This window comes from Bombus pyrosoma, linkage group LG7 (genome assembly GCF_014825855.1).
Source record: "Bombus pyrosoma isolate SC7728 linkage group LG7, ASM1482585v1, whole genome shotgun sequence".
Lineage (NCBI taxonomy): Eukaryota > Metazoa > Arthropoda > Insecta > Hymenoptera > Apidae > Bombus > Bombus pyrosoma.
In genome coordinates, this window is record NC_057776.1 from 17421092 (window position 1) to 17444812 (window position 23721).

The 23721-nt window shown below is 38.7% G+C and overlaps 1 protein-coding gene and 1 long non-coding RNA gene across 4 annotated transcripts in view; one reads left to right on the forward strand and one right to left on the reverse strand.

Annotated features, from left to right (window-relative positions):
- Positions 1 to 23721, forward strand: part of LOC122569054 (titin) — a 229553-nt gene that overhangs the window by 176217 nt on the left and 29615 nt on the right. The window contains 10 exon segments of the mRNA XM_043729518.1: positions 458 to 678; positions 1408 to 1482; positions 3571 to 3675; positions 4160 to 4348; positions 4616 to 4826; positions 4917 to 4986; positions 5367 to 6254; positions 6711 to 6777; positions 7280 to 7333; positions 10735 to 19665. Coding sequence (XP_043585453.1) covers positions 458 to 678; positions 1408 to 1482; positions 3571 to 3675; positions 4160 to 4348; positions 4616 to 4826; positions 4917 to 4986; positions 5367 to 6254; positions 6711 to 6777; positions 7280 to 7333; positions 10735 to 19665 — 10811 coding nt within the window.
- The window catches only part of LOC122569055, a 66293-nt gene that overhangs the window by 16108 nt on the left and 26464 nt on the right, over positions 1 to 23721 (reverse strand). For 2 of the 3 annotated variants that reach the window (XR_006317310.1, XR_006317308.1), the window contains exon 1: positions 9017 to 9578. This is a non-coding gene — a long non-coding RNA (uncharacterized LOC122569055). Of the gene's footprint in view, positions 1 to 9016; positions 9579 to 10439; positions 10557 to 23721 lie in introns of those variants that run through there. The other variant, XR_006317309.1, reaches the window with a different exon arrangement.

The following is a 23721-nucleotide window of genomic DNA, read 5'->3' on the forward strand; positions in this document are numbered from 1 at the left end:
GTTACGTACAATTAGGAAACTTTCACGCGAATGTGAACCCATGGAAAATAACCGTATATATTTTTACTAAAACAAAATCGTTACAATTTTTATATCTGTACTTGAGAATCAAAGAAATCCAGCTGTATTTTACGCTATGTCTATTGGGTCGGCAACTAAGTGATTGCGAATTTTATCATTAAATGTAATAACAAAATCCGTAATCACTTAGTTACCAACCCAACAAGTAGAATGTTACTTTCGAGTCAGACAAAGTTGATTCTTTCGACTAAACACTAATAGTTAATTTAATTTATCCAAGATATCTAATATATGTATATTATAACGTATAATATACCTAATAATTGTACTAATACTATCGATAGTTTCTTATGGATAAAGCTAAGAATTTTATTAAATCTAATCTAGCTATTTTCAGTCATTTTTATCAATTTTTATTATATTCCATTTTTCATAGACTGGAAGTGAAGGTCAAGGGAAAACCGAAACCAGAAGGAAAATGGTACAAGCAAGGCCAGGAGATCATGCCGTCCGAAGAATTCCAAATCGAGGAGTTCGACGATGGCACATCGATACTGACGATAGCCGAAACATATCCCGACGACACGGGTGAGATTGTGTTCGAGGTACACAATCCACTCGGCGTATCGACCACGATGACGTACCTGTCTGTAGAAGGTAACGATTCGTTCATGCCGAACGAAGAAGCAATTTTCGAAAGTTGTAGAAGCTTCGCTAATCTGCTTGATACGAGTTCTTTTCAGCTACGCTCTTCTTCGATTGGATCCATCAGCGAAAATCTCCCAATGCTCTCCCTATATCTCCCTCATAAATATTATGTCTCAAAACTCACACTGAACACGCACATCCTATCACTTTTATACACTTTTTTTATATTCTTTCATTTAGCGTTCTGCCAGCTACTCGGACCCTTTGAGTTCCATCCATTGGCTCTCGAATTTTTATGTGAAAATGATCATAAGATTCCTAATTTAGGATTTTGTAAATTTGCAAATTTTACGATTGCAGAGAACAAAAAAGTATGTACTTTCAAAAAGTTGACAGCGAAGTCCTGAAATCTCTAAACTTACGAATTTCTAAATCACCAAATCTTTTAAACTTCTAAATGTCTAAATTGTCAAATCTCTAAATTTCTAAATGTCGAAATTTTCAAACTTCTGAAAATTACGAATTGCAACGCGCGCTTCTCAAAATTCTCGCGTTCAGATTTTCCAATTAAAAAGGTTCCAAACAATTTCACGAAACGATTCGAAAGCCAAGAAGCGGAAAAGAATGCTTTGATCTAAAATGCAAAGGCTTAAAAAGAATATTATCACGTCGCTTGGAAGATGGGACTGAAAGGGTCGAAAATGCGAATACATCGCTAATAATCCCTCGATTCGTTAGGAATCCTCGGAACAAAGGAGTACAGGAAACCATCATGGGTGGCCGAAATGGAGGAGATGCAAGAAGCTCTGAGAGGTAAGAGTCGTCAGTCACAGACGATCGATTGCATGCTGAGTGAAGCGGAGTGCAGCTTTTCGACGGATAGTCTGGACGATCGTGCCATTAGGGACGAAGGTTCTCAGAGAGATAGCTCGACGATGATCAGCGAATTCTCTTCCACAAGAACTCTGATGAACATCGACGACGAAGGTAAGAGGTGTTTCGAGGAGGAAGATTCTTCTCCGAAAGGATTCTTCTTGTCCAGAAGATTCTCCGACTCCACAGAGATCGAACAAGAGATTACTAGCACAAAATATTCTTGGGAGATGAATATTACTCAGAAAGGAACGATCTTGGATCAAAATGTCGAAAATAGTTCTGAATCTAAATCTAATGACAAATACGAGATTAGATACGAACAAAAAAGTATGGATAAGAAAATGAAAGGTGAAAGGTTAAGTAAAGTGGTGAAAAAAAAGAAATCGGAGAGTTCGGAGGAGAAAACCGTGACGAAAAGGAGCGCGGAGACGAAATCGCTTTCGACGACTGTTTCAATGAAAAGTAGACGAGATGGAAGTAGCACGAGTAAATCTTCTAATATGCAGAAGGTGAAATTGTCGAAGCCTTTGACGTTGGAAAAGTCGACCTCGCCAATAAGGGGAACGATCGTGACGACCGTGAAAGCTAGATCTCCGTCTCCGGTTCGAGCAAAGTGTTCAAAGATCAACGAATCCACGTCGAGCGAGAAGCTGAGGAAAGCAACAGGTAAATCGAACTCTCCTTCGCCTACAAGATTGGAAAAATCAAAACCAATAAAATCTGCCGATAAATTAGTTGCGGTAAAACTGAGCAAAAGTGTTAAATTGAAAGAAGAGACGCATGCTTTTGATACGACTAGTAATGACGAAACAGTAAATAAAACCACGCAGAACATCGATAAGATATCGGTAGAGAAAGACGAGTCTAAAATGGAATCATTAAGAACGCAAAGGAAAAAGAAGATTGTGTTGGACTTCGACGAGTTTCCACCTCCGAGAACTGAGAAAAGAAGCCACGTTCACTCTGAACATTTGACCGTCCCAGAAACTGGCGTCTATCTGTCGCCTATCGAGGAGAACAGCGAAGCTTCGACCGGAAGTGGGCAAAATAAATTCGCTACCGAGCATTATGGCGCTGGAAAGATGATGGAAACTACGTTGGAATATGACCACGCGAGGAAATATCATACTTATCCGAAATCTAGAATTCCAGTGGCAAGGTGGTCGAAGGAACGTCGTTTTGGCAACTTGATGATGGATCCAAAGATGTATCCTTTGGAACCGAGAGAAATTGATTTGGAAGCTTTTCAACAATTGCATACAGCAGATAGTCAAGAGGAGTTGCAAGAATTTTTGTTGCTGGAGAGCCAATGCAGTGGAAACCTTGGATTAGCTGGAAACATGTCGACGTCCGAGGTTTCATGCAGTGAACATCATAGTGAGGATGAAAGAGGCACCATGTCAGGTATTCTTGTTGATCGAATTACTAACAATATAGGTACAGGATGATTTACGTAACAGTTGAAACAAGTCAATAATCCGTTTTTGACTAAAGTTAGAAGAAAATATTCGAGGAAAAAGATGAATCATTTCAAGAGATTTGCACTACTTTTTTGGGAAGATATACATTTTTTTGTACAAATACAATCGTTTGTATAAAAAATTTCTACGTAAAAATATATTAAGATAACACGGTCCGAAATTGATCAGTTTAAAACTTCGAAGTTAAAAGATGTTTTATCTTTAATATCGAAACTTTAATATCTTCTTTTTCTTCTAATATTTTCCTCGAATTTTGATCAACAAAGAGATATGACTCGTTCGAGTTGCACGAATCGCCTTGTATAATAAGATTAATTATTTCTTATGCTTTTTATAAAATTGTTGTTTCGCATGGATTTTCTTTGTGTACGAGTGTTTTGTTCTTTTCTCGTTCGGCTAACCAGATTACTGACATCGGGGTCACGCTAGTCGCACAATCACCAATCAAGAGATCAGGTAAACTGTTTATTCAAGATTTTTGTTTTATAGACTTTTCTCTTTTTCTTATTGGATAGTTATCACAATTTACGTGTCCTGGTTTTAGCCACGCAATCTGTACCACGATTCATCCAAGAGATAACCGACGTTTATGCGAGGGAAGGTGAAACCGCGGTGTTTGAATGCATATACTCTGGCAATCCTGCTCCAGGTATTTTACAACTTTTAATAATTATCACAAATAATTATTATATGAGCCATGCAGAAGATTATCATCAAGGACAATCTGTTTTTGAAACAGGAAATACTAGTTGCTTTGATACTAAAATTGAGAAATTTTTAAGAAACAGAGTTGATCAATTTGAGTTCAGAATTGCTCGTATACCAATACGAAGAAATATATTTTTAAAAATCTATAAAATTGCAATCGTTTAATTGTTGTTAAATTTTACACGCTTGTGTCAGATCAGTTCACAAATTGTACAAATCGTTTAAAATTAAAACGTTACTATTAAGATTGAAGAGAATTACATAAGATAATGGCAAATACATTGTAAAGTGGAATAAATAAAAATTCGCTATTTTTTAATGTTATTGTTGCAGCTAAAAATAAATATAAATTTACAAATTGATTCGATAGAATATTAATTTGTACACATTTTATCAATTCGATTTCATTATTTTTTCATTTTTAGACGTTGTATGGTACAAGAATGACAAGTTGGTCTCCAATACCCAGAACGTGAAAGTTCGTATCTCCGATGAAGAGAAAAAGACATCGCTAACGATTAAACACGCGACCGAAGAAGACGATGCCACTTATGTATGCAAAGCTACCAGTGAGATAGGTTTGGCAACGACGAAAGCTAAACTACGCGTAACAGGTACCATTTTTGTTTAATCTACCAAACTATATACATGCTATTTGCGTTTAAATATTAAAAACTTATATGTCATTTAAGTAATTAATTTTAATAATTAAATAAATAAAATATCGTGAGAAAATTGAAGGAAAATTTATGAGGAATTTTAAAGAAGGCAGTGCATGAAAATATAAAGTTAATGATAATTTTATACCGTCAATTAAAAAATAATTACATTAAAATTTGTATATAATTAATTAAAAATGGAATATCGAATTCTTCCTTCAGATATAACGGGTAAGACAACATTCTTCGACGAAGAAGAGGTGGTCGAAGAACAGGTGACTGAAGTCAAACCTAAGGAGAAACCGAAAAAGAAGAAGCCAGAGTTGAAGAAGGCTAAAGAGACGAAGGAGAAGGTGAAGACTGAACGTGTGAAGATAGACAAGAAGGAAGTGCGCAAAGAGAAGCTGGTTCCTAAAGAACAGCCAGAGGAAAAGTCAGTAGAATTAGTAGTTAAATATAAACGTTAATAATAAAAGGTTTTCTATATAAAGAGATATAATTATAATGAAAATTTTATATTTAGGAAAATTGTCGACGTTGAAGAGACTCAGGTACTCGAAACTACAGAGATTATTGAAGAACAACCAACAGAGGTAAATACAACAATTAAATATATATACAATTATGTTAGATGGTATAGAAAATTTTTAAACAATTTACGCCTAATGGCATTGCACTTAAATTTTAATAATTTAGCAAGTACAATCTTAATTCAGATAAAAAAGATCTGTAAATTAAATCCGAGAATATATCAAATGACGATTAGAATTACATAATATCGCTATTAAATGCATTATATCACTATAAATAATATTAACAGTTACCATTAATTATTGTGCTCCATAGTCAACTAAGATGTTAGTAAAGGCTAAATTTATTTTATAAAATTCCAAACCATAAAACCAATCTCTACAACATTCTTTATTCGTTCACTTAAAGCTCATACATTAAACGTTAACATTCCATTTCATAGATAACACGAGCAAAGAAAGTGGTGCCGATCCAAGAGCCGCTAGTGACGGAAGCAACCGCGTCGCTGAAGAAGATCGACGATCAGAAGGCGCGCGAAATGGTACCAAAGCCTGAGGAACGTGCAAAACGGGTGGTGGAGGAGCGCGAAGGTGTAGTCGTCGTCTCGGAAGTGGCCACGGAAGACATAGCGCAAGATTTCACAGTGGAATCGGTGGTCGATCGCGCTAAAATCACGTCGGAGACCTTGCAAACCGTCTCTGTGACAGAGGTGCACACTGAAACTGGTGTCCAAGAGATGAAACGTATCGAGGCCAAACAACGAAAAGCAAAGAAAACAGTGGTAACCGAAGAAGAAATATTCGAAGAGAAGCCCAGAGAAGTAATCACGGAGGAAAAACCGAAAAAGAAGAAGAAAGACAAGATAAAGGTGAAAGAAGAAGTGACCATCGAGGAAATCGTAGAAAGACAAAGAGAGAATATCGCGAGAGAGGTGGAGGAAATTATGGAGATGCTGCATGCGAAAGAATTTGGACCTGGCGAAGCTCCTCTTCGAGAATTGGCTACTATCGGCTTCTTGGTGCGCCAAGGTGTCTCCGTGAACGAGATAAACGAGAGTCTGTACAGGACGGACAATTTCCCTGCGTTGAAAACCCCCGAGGCTCAGAATGCGCTGGTTCAATTAGTGGAACGAGAAGGTCATGGTCCATTGATCACGCAGGTTCTCACGGAGGAAACGACCACCGACGAAAGTGTAGTGGCCGCTACCGTTGGCTTCCGTGCTTTTATGAGGATGATCGAACTGCAACACGTTACCGTGGAGGAAGTGCTCACGCATTTCGCTCCGGAGGACTTCCGGCCGCGTGCTTGGGAGGTTACAGAAGCTACGGAAGTAAGGATTGATTTTCTACTTCTTTCTAACCCTGCTATGTGCTTCGAGCTATTCTTCATCCAATCGCATTTGTCTGTTTTAAAAAACTTATTGAAATTTGGGAAAAATATTTGGATGAAAAGAATTATTAATTAATACATATTATTTTCGAATTTTATTTCTGGTATTCAATTTCGAGTTTCAATCTTGAGTCGTAGTATTTTCTTAAATTCGAGGATTCGAGCAAGGTTAGAAATATGAAGTAGAATGATCAAAAAGTCGAGTTTTCTTTCCATAGGAATTTTTTATCTTTTGCTTCAATTTTTAGTTACTATCTATTTGTATTATATTATCGATATATCTGCTATATATCGTAGGCTATATATCATAGGTTTTCTAGAAGATAATTTATATACGATTATTATAAGATTTATATAAAATTCGAACCGGAAACATACTAAGAATAATTCTTCACAGGTTGAAACGGAGGGACGAGTTACGGAACGAGTAGATATGATCCACAAAATGGAGGTCCATTTCATGGGTAAGTGGAGAATACGGTGTGAGGTTTGAAATATGAAAAAAAAAAGAGACATAAAAATATTCATATACCACGAACAATGCAATGTTACAAAACGATGTTGCAGATCGTCTTTTTCTACTTAATACATTAAACATCTTACGTTTTGGTGTGTGCTTGCGTGGCTGCCTATACACTTTATGAGTGTACATTTTTCTTACGTTTTTAATATTTGTATATAGTCCGCGGCTTCACGACTACATATATACATAAGCTCGAGTAAGCATGCGTTTTATTCAATTTTTTTTCTTTTTGTATATAATTCAATAACAAAAAGATTTCCTTCGTCACACTTTTTTGTACGTCATGTATTGTACATTTCAAGTATCAAATAAAAATGATTCTTTTGCCATGTGCCATAATATCCCTGTGTGTTTTTCTTTTTTCTTCGAGTGTTTTGCTCTTCGTACTGATCTCCTTTTCCCAGAGTTCCCACGAAAGAAACGAATGGGTTTTCTGATTGCAGAGAGGAGGGACGAAAGAAAAGCCGTCCGCGCGCAGGATATTCGTGACATAAAAGGTTTGAAGCAACGAGTTCTCAGTGCATGGGATATACATTCGTACAATTTGCCATTCGACTCACGAATGGACAGCATCATTAATATTATTTACTTCTCATTTCTTCGACGCAAAGATTTCAGTGTCCGGACAGTCGACACCACATCGACATTCCAATTCTACTTTTTTCAATTCTTTTTTGCACTTTTCTTAAATCTTAAACTGTCCTCAGGAGTTCCTTGCAGAGCTAATTTTCTGAGCCTGCGTTTACATTTATTTTTACGTTTCTATTTCACTTCAAGTATGTTGAATACGGTCAATGAAGGAGATGTAGGATTTCTAAAGATAATTTTATCTGTAGTAGAATCTTAATCTTCAACTAGTGTTATTGGGTCATAGGTGACCATAACGCAATAGATTATTCATTTTTAATTTATATTATTACATACGACATTAGATTAATTTTTAGGTAATTGTTTAATTCAATCGATTAACGAATAATTCTGACGTATGTAATATTAATTTAATATGTAATCTTAATTGAATTAATTTAATATCTTAATGTTACATAATACGATGAATGCAAAATCTCTATCGTATAAGATAGGAAACATAATTTAAAAATGGAATTGTCCGAAATTAACTTCGTTACGAGTCATCTACGATCCATTGACACTAGTTGGGAATTAATTAAATGAAAGGAATGTGGCAATTCTGAACGGATACCAAATTCTTCATGAAACATTCTGCTACAAGCTTGAAGATCATCTTAATTACTAAATAAAAGATTCATCTCATGTTTAAAGCTCACTTGCGCTGACTAATAGAATCGATACCACGTATCGTAGACCAAAAGATATTGAGAGAAAAGAAAGCACGTGCGTGATCAATCATACGATACGGTCTTTACGTAATGATTATATTTTATTATTCTTTCAGATGCATGAAGCTTTACTTGATCGAATAATAGCAGTAAAATTGTTCTGCTTATGCCGCTATGCTTTCCACGCGCCGTATCCCTTCATTATTCTATTCTTCCTATTCCCTTAAATATATTCACCTAAATTAGTATATAAATCTTTGACCCGCTTCACCAAACCACGTCCACCACCAAAAGCTTCTCGTTTTGAGCTTCGCTCTGCTAATCGCAGTTTCGATGTAAGTAAAATTTGATTTACGCTTCAATTCATGTATTTCGTTTGTATTTGGTAACGGATCCATCGTTTCCACCACATTTTTCTGTTTAACGTTTCATTTATGTTCTTTTTCATGAGCCTGTTATATCATTCGAGAAACTGCGAAATAAATTATCACGAGATCATTGAAGTCGATAGATATTCGATTTCAATGAATCGAGTATTATACATTTTCAATGAAAATTATATAGTATACGATGCTTTGAATATTATGAAATACGTTCAAATCGCCGCAGATATTCCATTTCAGTGTATTGGAAATTTAGAGAAATAATAATTTTCGTGTCTGTATATATTTCATAGTTTCTACATCAGTAGACTGTATTATATTACTCGTTTGTAAATAGATATTTACTGGCAGCAGTATATATTTGCAACGTTAGTTAGAATGCAATTGGCTGTTTTTACTTGTTACTGTTACACATTCAAGTTACACACTCACATGAATCTTTCTGTATAACAACGTTGTCCCACATACAAGATGATCAGCGATTAGACAAAAGATTTACCTTCTATTCCTTTTTCTTTTCTTTTTAATTTCTCCACTTTATTTTATTTTCGGCAGCAAGCACGATGTGTAACAGACAAGCGTCACTTGTAGTTCTCTTTCTTTTTTTTCTTTTGTGTTAATGTTGGTTTGACTTCTGGCCGGCCTATACTATCTCTTTCCACTGCCACTACACGAAATTTACACACGCATCACTTGTTATTAAACAACGCATGAGCACAGGTGCCTGCGAAGCAGCACTACCCATCGCACACTACTCTTAGATACCGCAACAAACATTCCAGAGACATCGTAATTCCAACCAGTGAAACAATATTCCATTCTGTAGCGTTTTAAGAAATTTTACAAAAAGACACTGTGTCGATCGAGTAGTTTCCATCGCGAACATTATCTACCTGCCCGACGGTGTACTGTCTGTGACCCATTCAGGATGACACACTTTTGCAATGGAATAATTATCTAGTAATTATATATAATGTGTTTACGCTGTTAGTTGCCAACGATATTCTTGTAAATGTAATTTACGAGAAAAATGGAAGCGGATGATGGATGAAGTTTTTAGTATTTTTGTAAATAATATGATAGCCCTAATATATTTTCAAAATGATGGAAACATAAATATAGATATATAGATATAACTTTCTTATATTTTATGAAAACGGTTGTCGAAACGATAATTTATTGCAATATGTAATTCGCAGTACAAGATCACGTAAGCAAAAAGATTAAATAACATTCTTTAATTCGTATATTTTAGTAATACTAAATAGCGCCGTAGGTAGGTTTTTAAGCTCGTTTTAAGACATCTTACTCATTATAATGTAAACAAATTATAGTTGTCAATGTAAATATATCGATAGCTTCCTCGTTACGAAATGCCATGACATAAATCTATTCAAGGCATTATATAAAGAGATAAAGAAACTTCCACCTTTTCTATTTTTGTTATAAATTTACGAAGAATGCGTAATTAGCCTATAATATTCTTATAATATTACACATGTCATAATTTATTATATTTAATTAATTTATTATATTATACTCGAGATTGGACAACTCATACATTTGTAGTAAGTATTTTCTACTACCTCGATGTTTCATCTTGTTTGAATCCGTTTGTTGCAAACATTTAAAAGTACCTCTAAAAAATTTGAAAATATTCCATCGAAATTGACAAAATCGAGAAAACTTCTATTTTTCCTTTGCACCTCTGATATTTTAACATTCTCGTCCTGAAAGGGTCAACGCTTCGTATTCTCGCTAAGAGCACAATGAAATAAAACTATACGATACCTTTGGAAGCCGCGTAGAGTAAAATAGAATACGCTGTTCACACACTATCCGCTATGTTCCAATTTTTCTTATTTTTTCCTTTTCTTTTATTTTCTCTTTCTATTATTTTCTTTTGATTTATTTTCTCTTACCTTCACACAAATTCCGTGCACTATACGTATGTAGGTTTTGTCTCACTCCTGTATCGTATTGAAGCACGTTGTCTGAGCAAGCAGCATCCGCATATTCTATGGTTCGTCGCATGAAGTCTGCAAAACAGTAAAACAAACAATTGTAAAAAAAATTACGAGAATGAAATTTTGTCGCCTAACTCGGGAAAATGAGAGCGTGCGAACGAACGAACTGAGCGAAAGGCTTAACGTGAGAGAAAGACCGAACATGTCCGCGTTTATGATTGACACGAATATTCTCACATACTTTCCACAGAATACGAGGACACACGGCAGGCATACACGACACTGCACGAACGAAAAGTAACAAAACCAAAGGAACAAATCGAGGAGAAAAAGGAAGATAGGGACGAGGGGGTTCAAGTTGTAGAAATCGAGGAGATCGAAGAGACTGAAAAGAAGAAGAAGAAGAAAAAGGACGTGGAAGAAATTGAGGAAGAAGTCGAAACGGTCGTTATTGAAACAGACTCGAAGGGCAGGGTGGCTCAAAAACAAAAGAAACGCGATGATTTAGAGAAACAGGTTGTAGAGGAAGAAGAAGAAGAAATAGTAGAAAAAGTGAGGAAAGAATTGAAACCCAAACGACCTAAGATTGGAAAAGACGAGGTTGAGCTGGAAGAAATCGAGGAATTCGAAGTGACAAAAGATAAATCAATGCCTTCGATCATGTTAAACGTTTCTAGCCAACGACATCAAATAGTACCTTTAGATCGTACTATTGAACAAGCACCTGGAAAACCAGAATTAGAGAAAGCTAAATTAACTATGGACACGATTACCCCATTAACCGAGCAACTGGTCCCCGTTCAGGAAAAAGAAATCGACGATATAACTCAAATTAGGCCCATTGAACGTAAAGCTTCCTTATCTATTTCACCAGTAGAACCTTATTCTACGACAGAAACAACAGTTCAGGCTTCCACTGGCGAATTTTCTGATACATTCAAACCTACATCCTACGAAGCAACACCAGCTTTCGTTCCATCCGAAGGTTTAATTGTCAGTGAGACCTTGACCAACGATGCTAATCTATCCACTTTAACTATAGACAAACGAGAAGTCAGTAGAACTGCAGACGTTAGTGTGACTCTTCAAGAAGCTACTACTGTGTATGAAACCATGGTAAGTCAAAAGGAAGCTCCAACAGAAGACTTTGTGTCGCCATTGACAGTCAAAGCGGAAGACACTATTCTGCCTCAAGTAGGCTTATCAGTCTATGAAGTTCAAGAAGGATTGTCAGAAGACAAATTAGAACCATTAAAGACTGTACCAACTAAACCCAGAATAAACGTGACAGCAGTTGAACCATTGGTTGTCGAAGAAGTTCGAGCAGAAGATAAACCGGGAAAATATTACCCAGAACTGGTAGTTCCTACAGAAGTCGCCACAGAAACTGTCATTCCGCAACGTCAACGAGTCACAGAAGAAATGCACGCTCCTGAAAAGGAAGGTGAATACGTTCCAGGTAGATTACCACCTAGTCAGAAAGCACAAATTGGAATATCTTATGGAAATGAAACAGCAATTATCCAACAGAATGTTGTTCAGGAAAGTGAGGGAGTGTTTATTGCTGAAAGGAAAACTGATACATTCGAGGCTACTCCAAATGTAACTCTGTTAGAAGGGGTTTCTGTATCTACGGTTCAAACGCAAGACACAGAGACTCATCTGACAATTGAAGAGATGAAGAAGGCTGTTGCTGATTTAAATGTAGTCGAGATTACATCAGCTGTGACAGTGGAGACTGTCCCGTCTGAGAAAGAGAAAGAGTATCAACCGGGAGACAAACCAACTACCAAGACAGCAGAGACATCAATATCTCCATTAGAAATTGGATCTATCACGAGTACACTTATTCAGGAATCTGAGGGCGTTTATCAACCAGATCAGAAGCCTACGAAAGTATTAGCGGAGACTTCTATCAGACCTGAAGAACATGTGATGGTATCAGAAATCCAGACAGCAGATTACCCGTCAGATTTCAAGGAAGAGTTGAAATACGTGCAAGAAAGTGGAACCGTAGCTGTGCAGTTGACAGAGGCTAAGATGATCCAGGAAACCATGACTCACGATCGTGAAGCAAAAATGGATGAAATAGTCAAACCCGAAGAACGTGTAGTAGAAACTAGTTACGACGCTATTAGAAGCGTTGAAGTGTTCCAGACTACGTCTATAGAAAAGGAAGCTGATCTTAAAATCTTCGAAATGCCAGAATCTCATCGTGGCAAGACAGTACCTACTCATCCTGTAGTTTCGTTAGAGGTTGAGATGATTCAACCAGAAGATAATCTAGGTGTTATCAAGAAAGAAGTTCCATCTTCTGGCATGGCTAAAATAGAACCCATTGGATTACAAGAGACTGTAGTGCGAGAGACAATTGCAGCAGAAGACGTAGCACCTGTTGAAAAAGACAAAGCACCGGAATCAAAGACGGCTGAAGTTACAATGAACGAAATAGAAGGCGTTCATACTACTATGGTAATCGCTAGCGAGAGAGAATCTGAATATACACAAGTATCTGAAATTAAGGGAGCTTATGCTAGCACAGAATTTACTACACAAGTCGCACCAGTGTTCGAAGAAGTCAGAACTCATTCACCAACTGGAGAATACGTGCCTGAAGAGAAGCCAGCTTCTGGTGTAGCTCAACCATCACATGTTCCACTAGAGAGCGTAACTGTAGCCATGCAGCAGTTAGCAGAGAAAGAAGATTTGTATAAAACTGACGTACAGCCAGACCAGAAGACTGCAATTGTGGAATTGACTGAACCCAGACCTGGTCCAACTGTCTTGGAGGTTATTCCCCACGATCGTGAGAATGTTTACAGTCCTGACGTGAAGCCACAGGATTATACTGCTCAGACATTGGTGTCCGGTCACACAGTTGCATTAAAATCAGAAACTTTAGTGGAGCAAAGCACCGCTGATATGAGTATTGACACACCTAAATCTGGAAAGGCTATTCCACAAAGAGATGCTTTGGAAGAATTGGTTATCACAGAGACAACTATTGCTGAAACAGAGAAAACGAGAGAAGCAGATGTTTTGCCAACTACTCAGAGTGCTGAGGTTGAAATTCAGGTGAAGACTGAAAAATTAACAGTCACTGAGATAACCAGTGTCCAGGAAGAAGAAAAGTTGGAAGTGGAAGAGATACCAAAAGAAAGAAAGGTTACTTTAGGAATCACTGGAGGACACGAGGTTGCTGAGTTACAGGAGACAATTCTTGCGAGCAATGTAGATATTCTAAAAGAAGATAAGACAAAGGAAGAACATGCTAGTCAACAACAGAGTGGATTGGAAGTCGTTGAACAGACAGAGATATCTATTTCTGAGAAAGAGTCGCCTCTCCAAGAAGATATAAAACCTGATACTAAGAACATTGAAGTCACTTTTGAAGAAGGTCAAGGTATCGTGGTAGGTATAACGTATCCAGAAGACAAAGAGGGAATATTCACTCGAGAAGAAAAACCTAAAGGTGTAGAAGCTACTGTAGACATCGACACACAAGGAGTAGCATCCAAATTGGAAATCCTTAGTGACACAAGCTTAAGTGATCTGCCACATGAAACGGTTCAAGAAATGAAACCAAAAACCACGATATTACCTATCGAAGCTGCAATTGCCGAGGAAGTACAAACCAGAGAGACAGAAGCACCATTCAGTGAGATTAAACCCTCTGATAAGAAAGCGAATCTTGAATTCGTGACAGGAGAAGGTTTAATTGTTTCAGCAGTTACTACCGAAGATAAAGAGAGTCTGCTTCCAGAAGGTGAAAAACCAGAGACCAAGACAGCTAGCTTCGATATCCCCACACATATTGTCGCTCAGACTAGTGAGACTACTACGACAGATAATGTGGGTGAATTTGAGCGCAAAGAGGCTCCTACAGCAACAGCTACAACAGATCATATTACTTTCCACAGTTTAATTGCTTCTGAGATGGCTGCTGGTGATCTAGAAAAGCCTATGGAAGACTTTGTACAACCAGATAAAAAAGTAGTAGATATTTCATTCCAGGAAGAAGAAGGAATCACAGTAATTGAGACCATTGCTTCAGATATGGAGAAGGAATACTTCGAGAAGCTAGAGATCCATGGTGAACAAGCTGTACCTAGTTTCGATGCTCATAAAGTGGCTCAGCTGACAGAGATCAATCCAGCTGCTGTTTCTGGAGACTTAACTGTGCCTGCACCAACTACAGTCGCAGCTAAAGAAGAACGATTGCCATTTGAAAGCATCGTTCAAACTGAGACAGTTGTATCTGAGACTGAGAAAGAATTCATGGACAAACCTGTAATAACCAACAAAGCGGAAATATCTATCAATGAAATAATCAGTGCTACTACCACTACTGAGATTCCAGCTGATAAAGAAGATATTCTCAAAATTCCTGAGAAACCGACTGAAAAACAGGCTAGTGTTCAGTTTGCTGGTCACGTGATCGCTGAGAAGACAGAGGTGACTGTAGATTCTAGTGCTGGAAAATTGGAAGAGGTGAAACCAGTTTCAGCCGCAGCAATGCCATCTAGCATTCCCCTGGAAGCTTTAATTAGCTCAGAAACACAACCAACTGAAGCTGAAGGACTGTTTAATAAGGATAAAGCGCCATTGCAAGCTTTGGCTGACATGTCTCTAGTGGAAGAACAGAGTATACTGGTGTCAACTGTGGTTTTGGAAGATAAAGAGGAAGAATATAAGTCTAAAGAGCTTCCAGAGATGAAGACAGCTGGGAAGAGTTTAGTTTCTGGTCACGTAGTCGCAGAAACAACTGTGCAAGTTGTAGATTTTAGCACAGGCGAATTTGTTGAGGAGAAACCATCAGGTGCCACTGCAATGCCAGAACATGTTCCATTTACTTCATTAATTGAGTCTCAGACTATTGTTCAAGAAAGTGAAGACAAATTTATACCAGGACAATTGCCAGAAGATAAGAGAGCTGTTGTAGATCTTGAAGAAGGTAGAAAGATCGTGACTGTATCTCAAGTAACTCCTGCAGACAAAGAATCTTTATATATTTCTGAAGAACAACCATCCAAACATGCAGCTTCTGTTGGATTAGACACCACTCATGCAATTGCTGAAACTACTACTATCTCTGTTGAAGATTCAGTAGCAGAAGTGAAGGTAGAGAAACCAGATACTAAAAAGGCACTTCCCAGTCAAGAAGTATATCAAAGTGTACAAGTCACTCAAGATATTGTTCAAGATCAAGAAAATATTTTCGAAGGAAAATTCAAACCAGAAGTTCAGAAGGTAGAAGTCTCTATCGAAGAAGGTAAACGCGTGACTACTGTGACTGAAGTCAGCGCAGCTGATAAGGAAGAGATATTAAAAACTGTTCAAGAAGAGAAAACACGATCGGCAGTGCCAGCTATCGTATCCGGGCATGAAGTGGCGGAAAGGTCAGAGGTTATTCCACAGATAAGTACTGGAGATGTGGACATTGTCAAACCTATCACAGCAACAGCACAAGTAGGCCAGAAACCATTCGAAACAATCGAAATGACGGAACAAATCCTAGCAGAAAAAGAAATAGATAAGGTTGAGGAAATATCGATGCAGAAGACTAGTGCACGTGTAACAATAGATGAGAACAGGTTTATTGCTATAACAGAAGCGACTACAGCTCAAGATGGTGAAGTAGAACTGTCAGCTATGAAGAAACCTCGCGAAGAAGTAGCAAAACCAGCGATGGAAGGCAAAGAAGTCGCTGAACAGATGGAAGTAAATCTCAGAGAGGGGCTTGGAGATCTTCCTGAAGCACCAAAACCGACGACTTTTGAAGCTCATTCTGTTCAAACTATGTTGGAGAGCGTTGATATTAGTGAAACGGTTCCGCAAGAACATAGTACGATATTCGAGGAGAAGATGAAGCTGGATGAACATAGCGCGAAAGTGAGCTTCGTGGAAGGAAAGAGTGTCACAGTTTCTCATGTAATCACTCAGGATAAGGAAGACACTATGACCATACAGAAACGTGAAGAGAGCACTGCAGAGGTTACTTTGACGAAGGTTGGAATGGACGTGGCGCAAAAGGCTCAGGTATTTGTCGAACAGAGCACTGGTGCTGTTCTGCCCTTAGAGAAACGCGAGGTCAAAGCTCATCCTAAACAAGATGCTTTAGAACCTATAATTATTGAAGATATTCCAAGCGCAGAGAGCGAAGGAATATTTGATAAATATCCAAAAACAGTTTCGTCGATTGCAGTGCCCATGTTTGAGGAAGGTCACGGAATATCTGTGACGGAAGTGACATCAGCTGAGGTTGAGTCTCTATTGAAGGAGAAGAAATTGGAAGCTGCTCAAACAGCTAGTAGTACAATCATCACGGAACGTAATATTATCGAAACCACTACCGTTGAGTCTCAAGTTAATATGCCAGATAAAGTAAAGGATATTACCATACAACCTCAAGTAGCTGTTCCTGGACAAGACACGTTTGAAAGTATCATTGTGAGTCAGAATATAGTTGAAGAAAGTGAACGTTCGTTCGAAGGCGTGTTCAAACCACAAACTCAAAAAGCAGATATAGATATACAGAAAATGACGCCTCTTCAGATTTCGGAAACTATTACAGAAGATAAAGAGAGTGTCTTTGATGTAGCACCCAAGAGAGAAGGAGTTATAGCCACTCAAGATATCAGTCTTCATGAAACTGTAGTTGGATCTTTAGTGGAGAGTATTCAGAGTACTCAAGAGATCCACGAAGAGAAACGAGTATCTTCTCAAGCCACGATGACGCAAACTGTCATAGAGACAGCTGTTAAGATGGAGACGACGACTGGTGAACGCGAAGAGACGTTTGAAGGGAAATTCAAACCTGAAGAACAAAAAGGAAAACCTCAGATGGAAGGACTTACTACTGTTACAGTTACTGAGGTAGTTTCTAATGAAATTGAAGATATTTTGCCTGCAACTGTTGCACCTAAAGGGCAGCAAGCTCAGCCTAGTTTAACTGGCAGAGAAGTTCCTGAAGTAACCCAGATAGTCACTGGGGCAACCACTGAAGAATTCGAAAAAGTAACTCAATTGAAGGAACAACAAGGTAAAATGGAAGTAGAAGAATTGTCTTCAGTAACGATTTCTGAAGTAATTTCCAACGAAACAGAGGACCTATTCACTACCAAGTTTATGCCTAAAGATCAGAAGGCGGAGTTCAACATACTAGGCCGAGAAGCTGCAGAAACATCTCAAGTGACCACCATAACCGAAGCTGAAGATCTTGCCGTGAAACGTCCTGAAGAACAGAAAGGAAAACCAAAATTGGACGAACTAACTCCACTTACAATTTCTCATGTTGTATCTGAAGAAGCTGAGGAAGCACTACCAACAGCGGAAGTTCCAAAAGAGAAGACAGCTCAGCCTAGTCTAATAGGAAGAGACGTAGCAGAAACTATGCAGGTGTTGACTGTTGCCAGTGCAGAAGAACTTGTAGCACCCAAAGCACCAGAAGAACAAAAAGGAAAACCGCAAGTTGAAGAATTAGCTCCTTTGACAGTTTCACAGGTGATTTCTCAAGAAGCAGAGGAAGCTTTGCCTGCGCCGGAAATTCCAGTTGAAAGGGAGGCACAGCCAAGCATGATAGGCAGAGACGTGGCACAGACGATGGAAGTTTTGACTATGGCGAATGTTGATACGCTGGCTGAAGATAAGAAGCCTGGAGAACAGAAAGGAGTTCCTGGTTTGGAAGAATTTGTGTCTCTGTCAATATCACAGACAGTTTCTACTGAGAAGGAGGACTTGTTACCTAGTCCTGAAGTACCTACAGAAAAAATGGCACAGCCAAGTTTACTAGGTCGTGATGTAGCAGAAACCACACAAATTTTGACTATGATGGCAGCTGAGGAACTAATAGCTGAGCATGCACCGGAACAACAGAAAGGAAAACCAAATGTAGAAGAACTGACTTCTGTTACAGTTTCTCAGACTGTCTCGCACGAGACTGAAGAGACGTTAGAGAAACAAGTAGCACCTAGTACAGCGACTGCTAAACCTGCTTTTACGGGAAGAGAAGTCGCCGAGACTAGTCAAATTCTTACTGTGACGAATGTAGAAGAATTAGAAAAGCACGTATTACCTGAAGGACAAAAAGTAAAACCACGATTGGACGAACTTACGTCTATAACAGTTTCTCAAGTAATGTCTAGTGAATTGGAGGATACTCTGCCATCTCCCGAAAAACCGAGTGAGAAGATTGCTCAGCCACAGATGACTGGCAGAGAGGTAGCTGAGAAAACCGAAGTCTTAACTGTGACGAATGTCGAAGAGTTGCAGAAGTTGGATAAGCCTGAGAGTCAGAAGGGTAGACCAGATGTGGAAGAACTCAGCTTCCTCACTGTTTCAGAAGTGGTATCGACAGAAGCTGAGAAGGAATTACCAGCTCCAGAAGCTCCTAAAGAACGCAAGGCACATCCACAGTTAGATAGTATTGAAGTCGCAGAGACCTCAGAAATATTAACTATGACCAGTGCTCAAGAACTTCTTAAACCAAAAGCACCGGAAGAACAAAAAGGAAAGCCTCAATTAGAAGAGTTGCTTTCCCTATCAGTATCAGAAGTCGCGTTTGGTGAAGCAGAGCAGGGTCTTCCAACTCCTGACGAACCTACCGCTCAAACAGCCAAACCTAGTCTACTAGGTATCCAGGTTGCTCAGAAATCCCAAGTAATTACATCAGTTATAGCTGAAGAGTTACAAGAAACTACCAAACCAGATACAAAACAAATAATTCCTGAACAAATTCCATTCGAAAGTATAGAACAAATACAGCCAATAACCCAAGAAAGCGAAGACACGTTTGTCGTAGAAAAAACAGCTAAATCAGCTACAGCAGAGATGTCGTTCCGTGTGTCTGAGAGTGTCGAAATAACTCAAGTGACGGCCACGGAACAAGAGTCAAAGGAAGTCATAAAAGGCGTTGCTAAAGAAGTTTCAGCTCAACCTGATGTGATTAAACACGAAGTAGCTGTGAAAACTGAAATTCAGCCAGCTGACGCAGCTGGTGAATTTAAAGTAACTAGACCAGAGAAAAAGACAGCCAAAGGCGTAGAGGAGATTCAACAAGGTGTAATCGTAACAGAGCCATTGAGCTCTGGTGAGATTGAGTCAGAAATGCCCGAGTCTGTATTACCTTTCGCGAAGTTAGCGAGCGTTACTATCGAGGCAGAACACCTGGAACACGTTATGGGTGAGTATTATTGTTATCAAGGTATTCGATTGGCATCGACGGGACGGACGAGCATGTGGACGATTAGGATTGGACCAGAAGACGTATTGACAATAGTGGTTATATTGATTTGGTTGTTGAGAGATCATAGGGGAGGCTCGATCGAAGCGGAAGAACGATCAACGCGCAAAATGTTTAAATGCGTCTTCCAAGCAGGTTTGATAGGGTCGTCAGGTATAGGATGATGGTTGTAGGAAATCGTGTAAGGTAGGTATGTAGACAACACACAGAATCAAACACGATATGGAAAGGTTCATATAAACAACACGGATTACCATCACACAGAACACACAACAGTTCATTCATCAGACAAAATACAAGAATTTCATCCGAAACAGGTTTATACGTCGCGTTTAGTGTTTTGTGTTACGAAATCGATTATTCGAGACACAAACAATACAAATTAACCAACCCAAGCCCCGAATACGCTTTCGGTGAAGTATCGCGGTTATATGTGAGAAGTCAAACCAAAAAAAAGTAAAAGAAAAGCAAAATAGTGCGCGAACGATTACTGTCACGACACGATAATCATATCACACTTGTTCTTGTATACATTTCAGAAACTACAGAAGTACCAGCGCAACAACATCACATCACAATCACACAACACACAAAACACGATACGCCACAGCAATTGATCGAATCAGACACAGAAGTAATTGAAGAATATACAACGAAATTCAGGCGCGGAAGTAAAGAGGATGAAACAGCAGCGGTTAAGACTAAGAAAACGATTATTCGTAAGAAAAAACCTAAAACAGAAGCTGAAGAAGATAATGTCGTTGTCATTGAGGAGGAACTTGAAGATATCAAACCACAGATACCATCTATACCGAAGAAACAATTTATGCCTATTGAAGAGATTACAACAACTATGGATGTTGAAGAGATTATACCTACAAGAATCGACGAGGTTGAGGAAACTCAGAAAGAAGAGGAGAAAGTAGAAGTTGAAGTAATTCAAGTTCAAGATATTGATAAAACTAAGAAAGTAACGAAGAAGATTATACGGCACAAAGGAAGAACTCAAAAAGTTACCGAAGAAACGACGGTGGAAGAGGAAGGAAAAGCACCTGTAACAACGGTGATAACAAAACCTACGGAGATGATAGAAACGACTGAAAGAGAAATTAAAAAGGAGAAGCCAGTAGAAGAACAAATACCAGAGGAGGAAACGAAACCATTGGCACCAGTAGAGTATATTACACCCACGGTGCAACAAGTGGAAGAACAAGTGACGGTGACGGAAGAAGTATCAAAAGAAGGTAAACCTAAGAAGGTTACGAAGAAGAAGGTAATTAAGAGGGATGGTAAGGAGCAACAGGTGACTGAAGTAGTGACAGTCGAAGAAGAAGGGAAAGCTCCGGAGACCACTGTCATTGAAGGACCAGTAGAAGAAATAGTGGAAGAGATTATGAAACGTTTACCTGCATCAGCGTATGCTAAACCATCAGAGGTTGAAGAAGTTAAAGAACAAGTTACAGTTACGGAAGAAGTAACCAGGTGGGGTAAACCAAAAAAGACTACAAGGAAGAAGATAATCAGGCGAAAGGGACAGAAACAACAAGTGACAGAAGTGGTTACAGTCGAAGAACAGGATAAAGCACCTGTTACTACAATAACTGAAGGACCAACAGAGGAAGTTGTCGAGGAAACTATAAAACCATTGCCCGCTCCCGAACGCATTACACCGACTGAAGTAGAAGAAGTCAGAGAGCAAGTGACAGTTACTGAAGAAATTACGAAAGAAGGTAAACCCAAAAAGGTTATCAGGAAGAAGCTAATTAAACGAACAGGTAAAGAACAACAGGTGACGGAAGTAGTAACGGTTGAAGAGCAAGGAAAGAAACCCGTAACAACAGTGACTGAAGGACCAGTAGAGGAAATTGTTGAGGAAACTATAAAACCATTGCCCGCACCCGAACGTATTAGACCAACAGAAGTAGAAGAAGTCAGAGAGCAAGTGACAGTTACTGAAGAAATTACGAAAGAAGGTAAACCCAAAAAGGTTATCAGGAAGAAGCTAATTAAACGAACAGGTAAAGAACAACAGGTGACGGAAGTAGTAACGGTTGAAGAGCAAGGAAAGAAACCCGTAACAACAGTGACTGAAGGACCTGTAGAGGAAATTGTCGAGGAAACTATAAAACCATTGCCCGCTTCCGAACGTATTACACCAACTGAAGTAGAAGAAGCTGAAGAGCAAGTGACAGTTACTGAAGAAATTACGAAAGAAGGTAAACCCAGAAAGGTTATCAGGAAGAAGCTAATTAAACGAAGAGGCAAAAAACAACAGGTGACGGAAGTAGTAACGGTTGAAGAGCAGGGAAAGAAACCCGTAACAACAGTGACTGAAGGACCTGTAGAGGAAATTGTCGAGGAAACTATAAAACCATTGCCCGCTCCCGAACGTATTACACCAACAGAAGTAGAAGAAGTTAGAGAGCAAGTGACAGTTACTGAAGAAATTACGAAAGAAGGTAAACCCAAAAAGGTTATCAGGAAGAAGCTAATTAAACAAAGAGGCAAAGAACAACAGGTTACTGAAGTAGTAACGGTTGAAGAGCAAGGAAAGAAACCCGTAACAACAGTGACTGAAGGACCAACAGAGAAAATTGTTGAGGAAACTATAAAACCATTGCCCGCTCCCGAACGTATTAGACCAACAGAAGTAGAAGAAGTTAGAGAGCAAGTGACAGTTACCGAAGAAATTACGAAAGAAGGTAAACCCAAAAAGGTTATCAGGAAGAAGCTAATTAAACGAACAGGTAAAGAACAACAGGTGACGGAAGTAGTAACGGTTGAAGAGCAAGGAAAGAAACCCGTAACAACAGTGACTGAAGGACCTGTAGAGGAAATTGTCGAGGAAACTATAAAACCATTGCCCGCTCCCGAACGTATTACACCAACAGAAGTAGAAGAAGTTAGAGAGCAAGTGACAGTTACTGAAGAAGTTACGAAAGAAGGTAAACCCAAGAAAATTATTAAGAAAAAGCTTATCAAACGTAAAGGTCAGGAACAAAAAGTAACTGAGACAGTTACTATTGAGGAAGCAGGAAAAGCACCTGTAACGACGGTGATTGAGGGACCAATAGAAGAAATAGTAGAAGAAGTGATAAAACCGGAAGTTATTAGACCGCAAGATGTAGAAGAGGTAACTGAACAAGTCACAGTCACCGAAGAATTAACCAAAGAAGGTAAACCAAAGAAAACTACAAAGAAGAAAATCATCAAACGTAAGGGAAAAGAACAGCAGATCACTGACGTAGTTACAGTTGAAGAAAAAGGAAAAGCTCCAGTCACTACAGTAAAGGAAGGTCCAGTAGAAGAGGTGGTGGATGAAACAATTAAACCTCTTCCAGCAGCAGAATACGCAAAACCAGGTGAAGTCGAGGAAGTTCATGAACAGGTTACAGTTATCAAGGAAGTCAGTAGATCGGGCAAACCAAAGAAAACTATCAAAAAGAAAGTCATCAAACGCAAAGGTCCAGAACAACAAGTTACCGAAATTGTGACTGTTGAAGAAGAAGGAAAAGCACCAGAGACAACAATTACCGAGGGACCAGTTGAAAAAATAATAGAGACTTTCACTAAACCATTGCCTGCTCCTCAACGTATTGAACCAACCGAAGTTGAAGAAGTACGTGAGCAAGTGACAGTTACTGAAGAAGTAACTAGAGAAGGTAAGCCGAAGAAGACCACGAAGAAAAAGATCGTTAAAAGAAAAGGTCAAGATCAGAAAGTAACTGAGATAGTAACTGTTGAAGAACAAGGTAAAGCCCCAGTCATAACCGTAAAGGAAGGACCAGTAGAAGAAATTGTAGAAGAAATAATAAAGGCATTGCCTGCTCCTGAAAAAGTGAAACCAACTGAAGTAGAGGAGATCAGAGAACAAGTGACTGTCACTGAAGAAGTAACTAAAGAAGGCAAACCTAAAAAGACCACCAAAAAGAAGATAATCAAACAAAAAGGAAAAGAACAACAAGTGACTGAGATGGTAACCGTTGAAGAACAAGG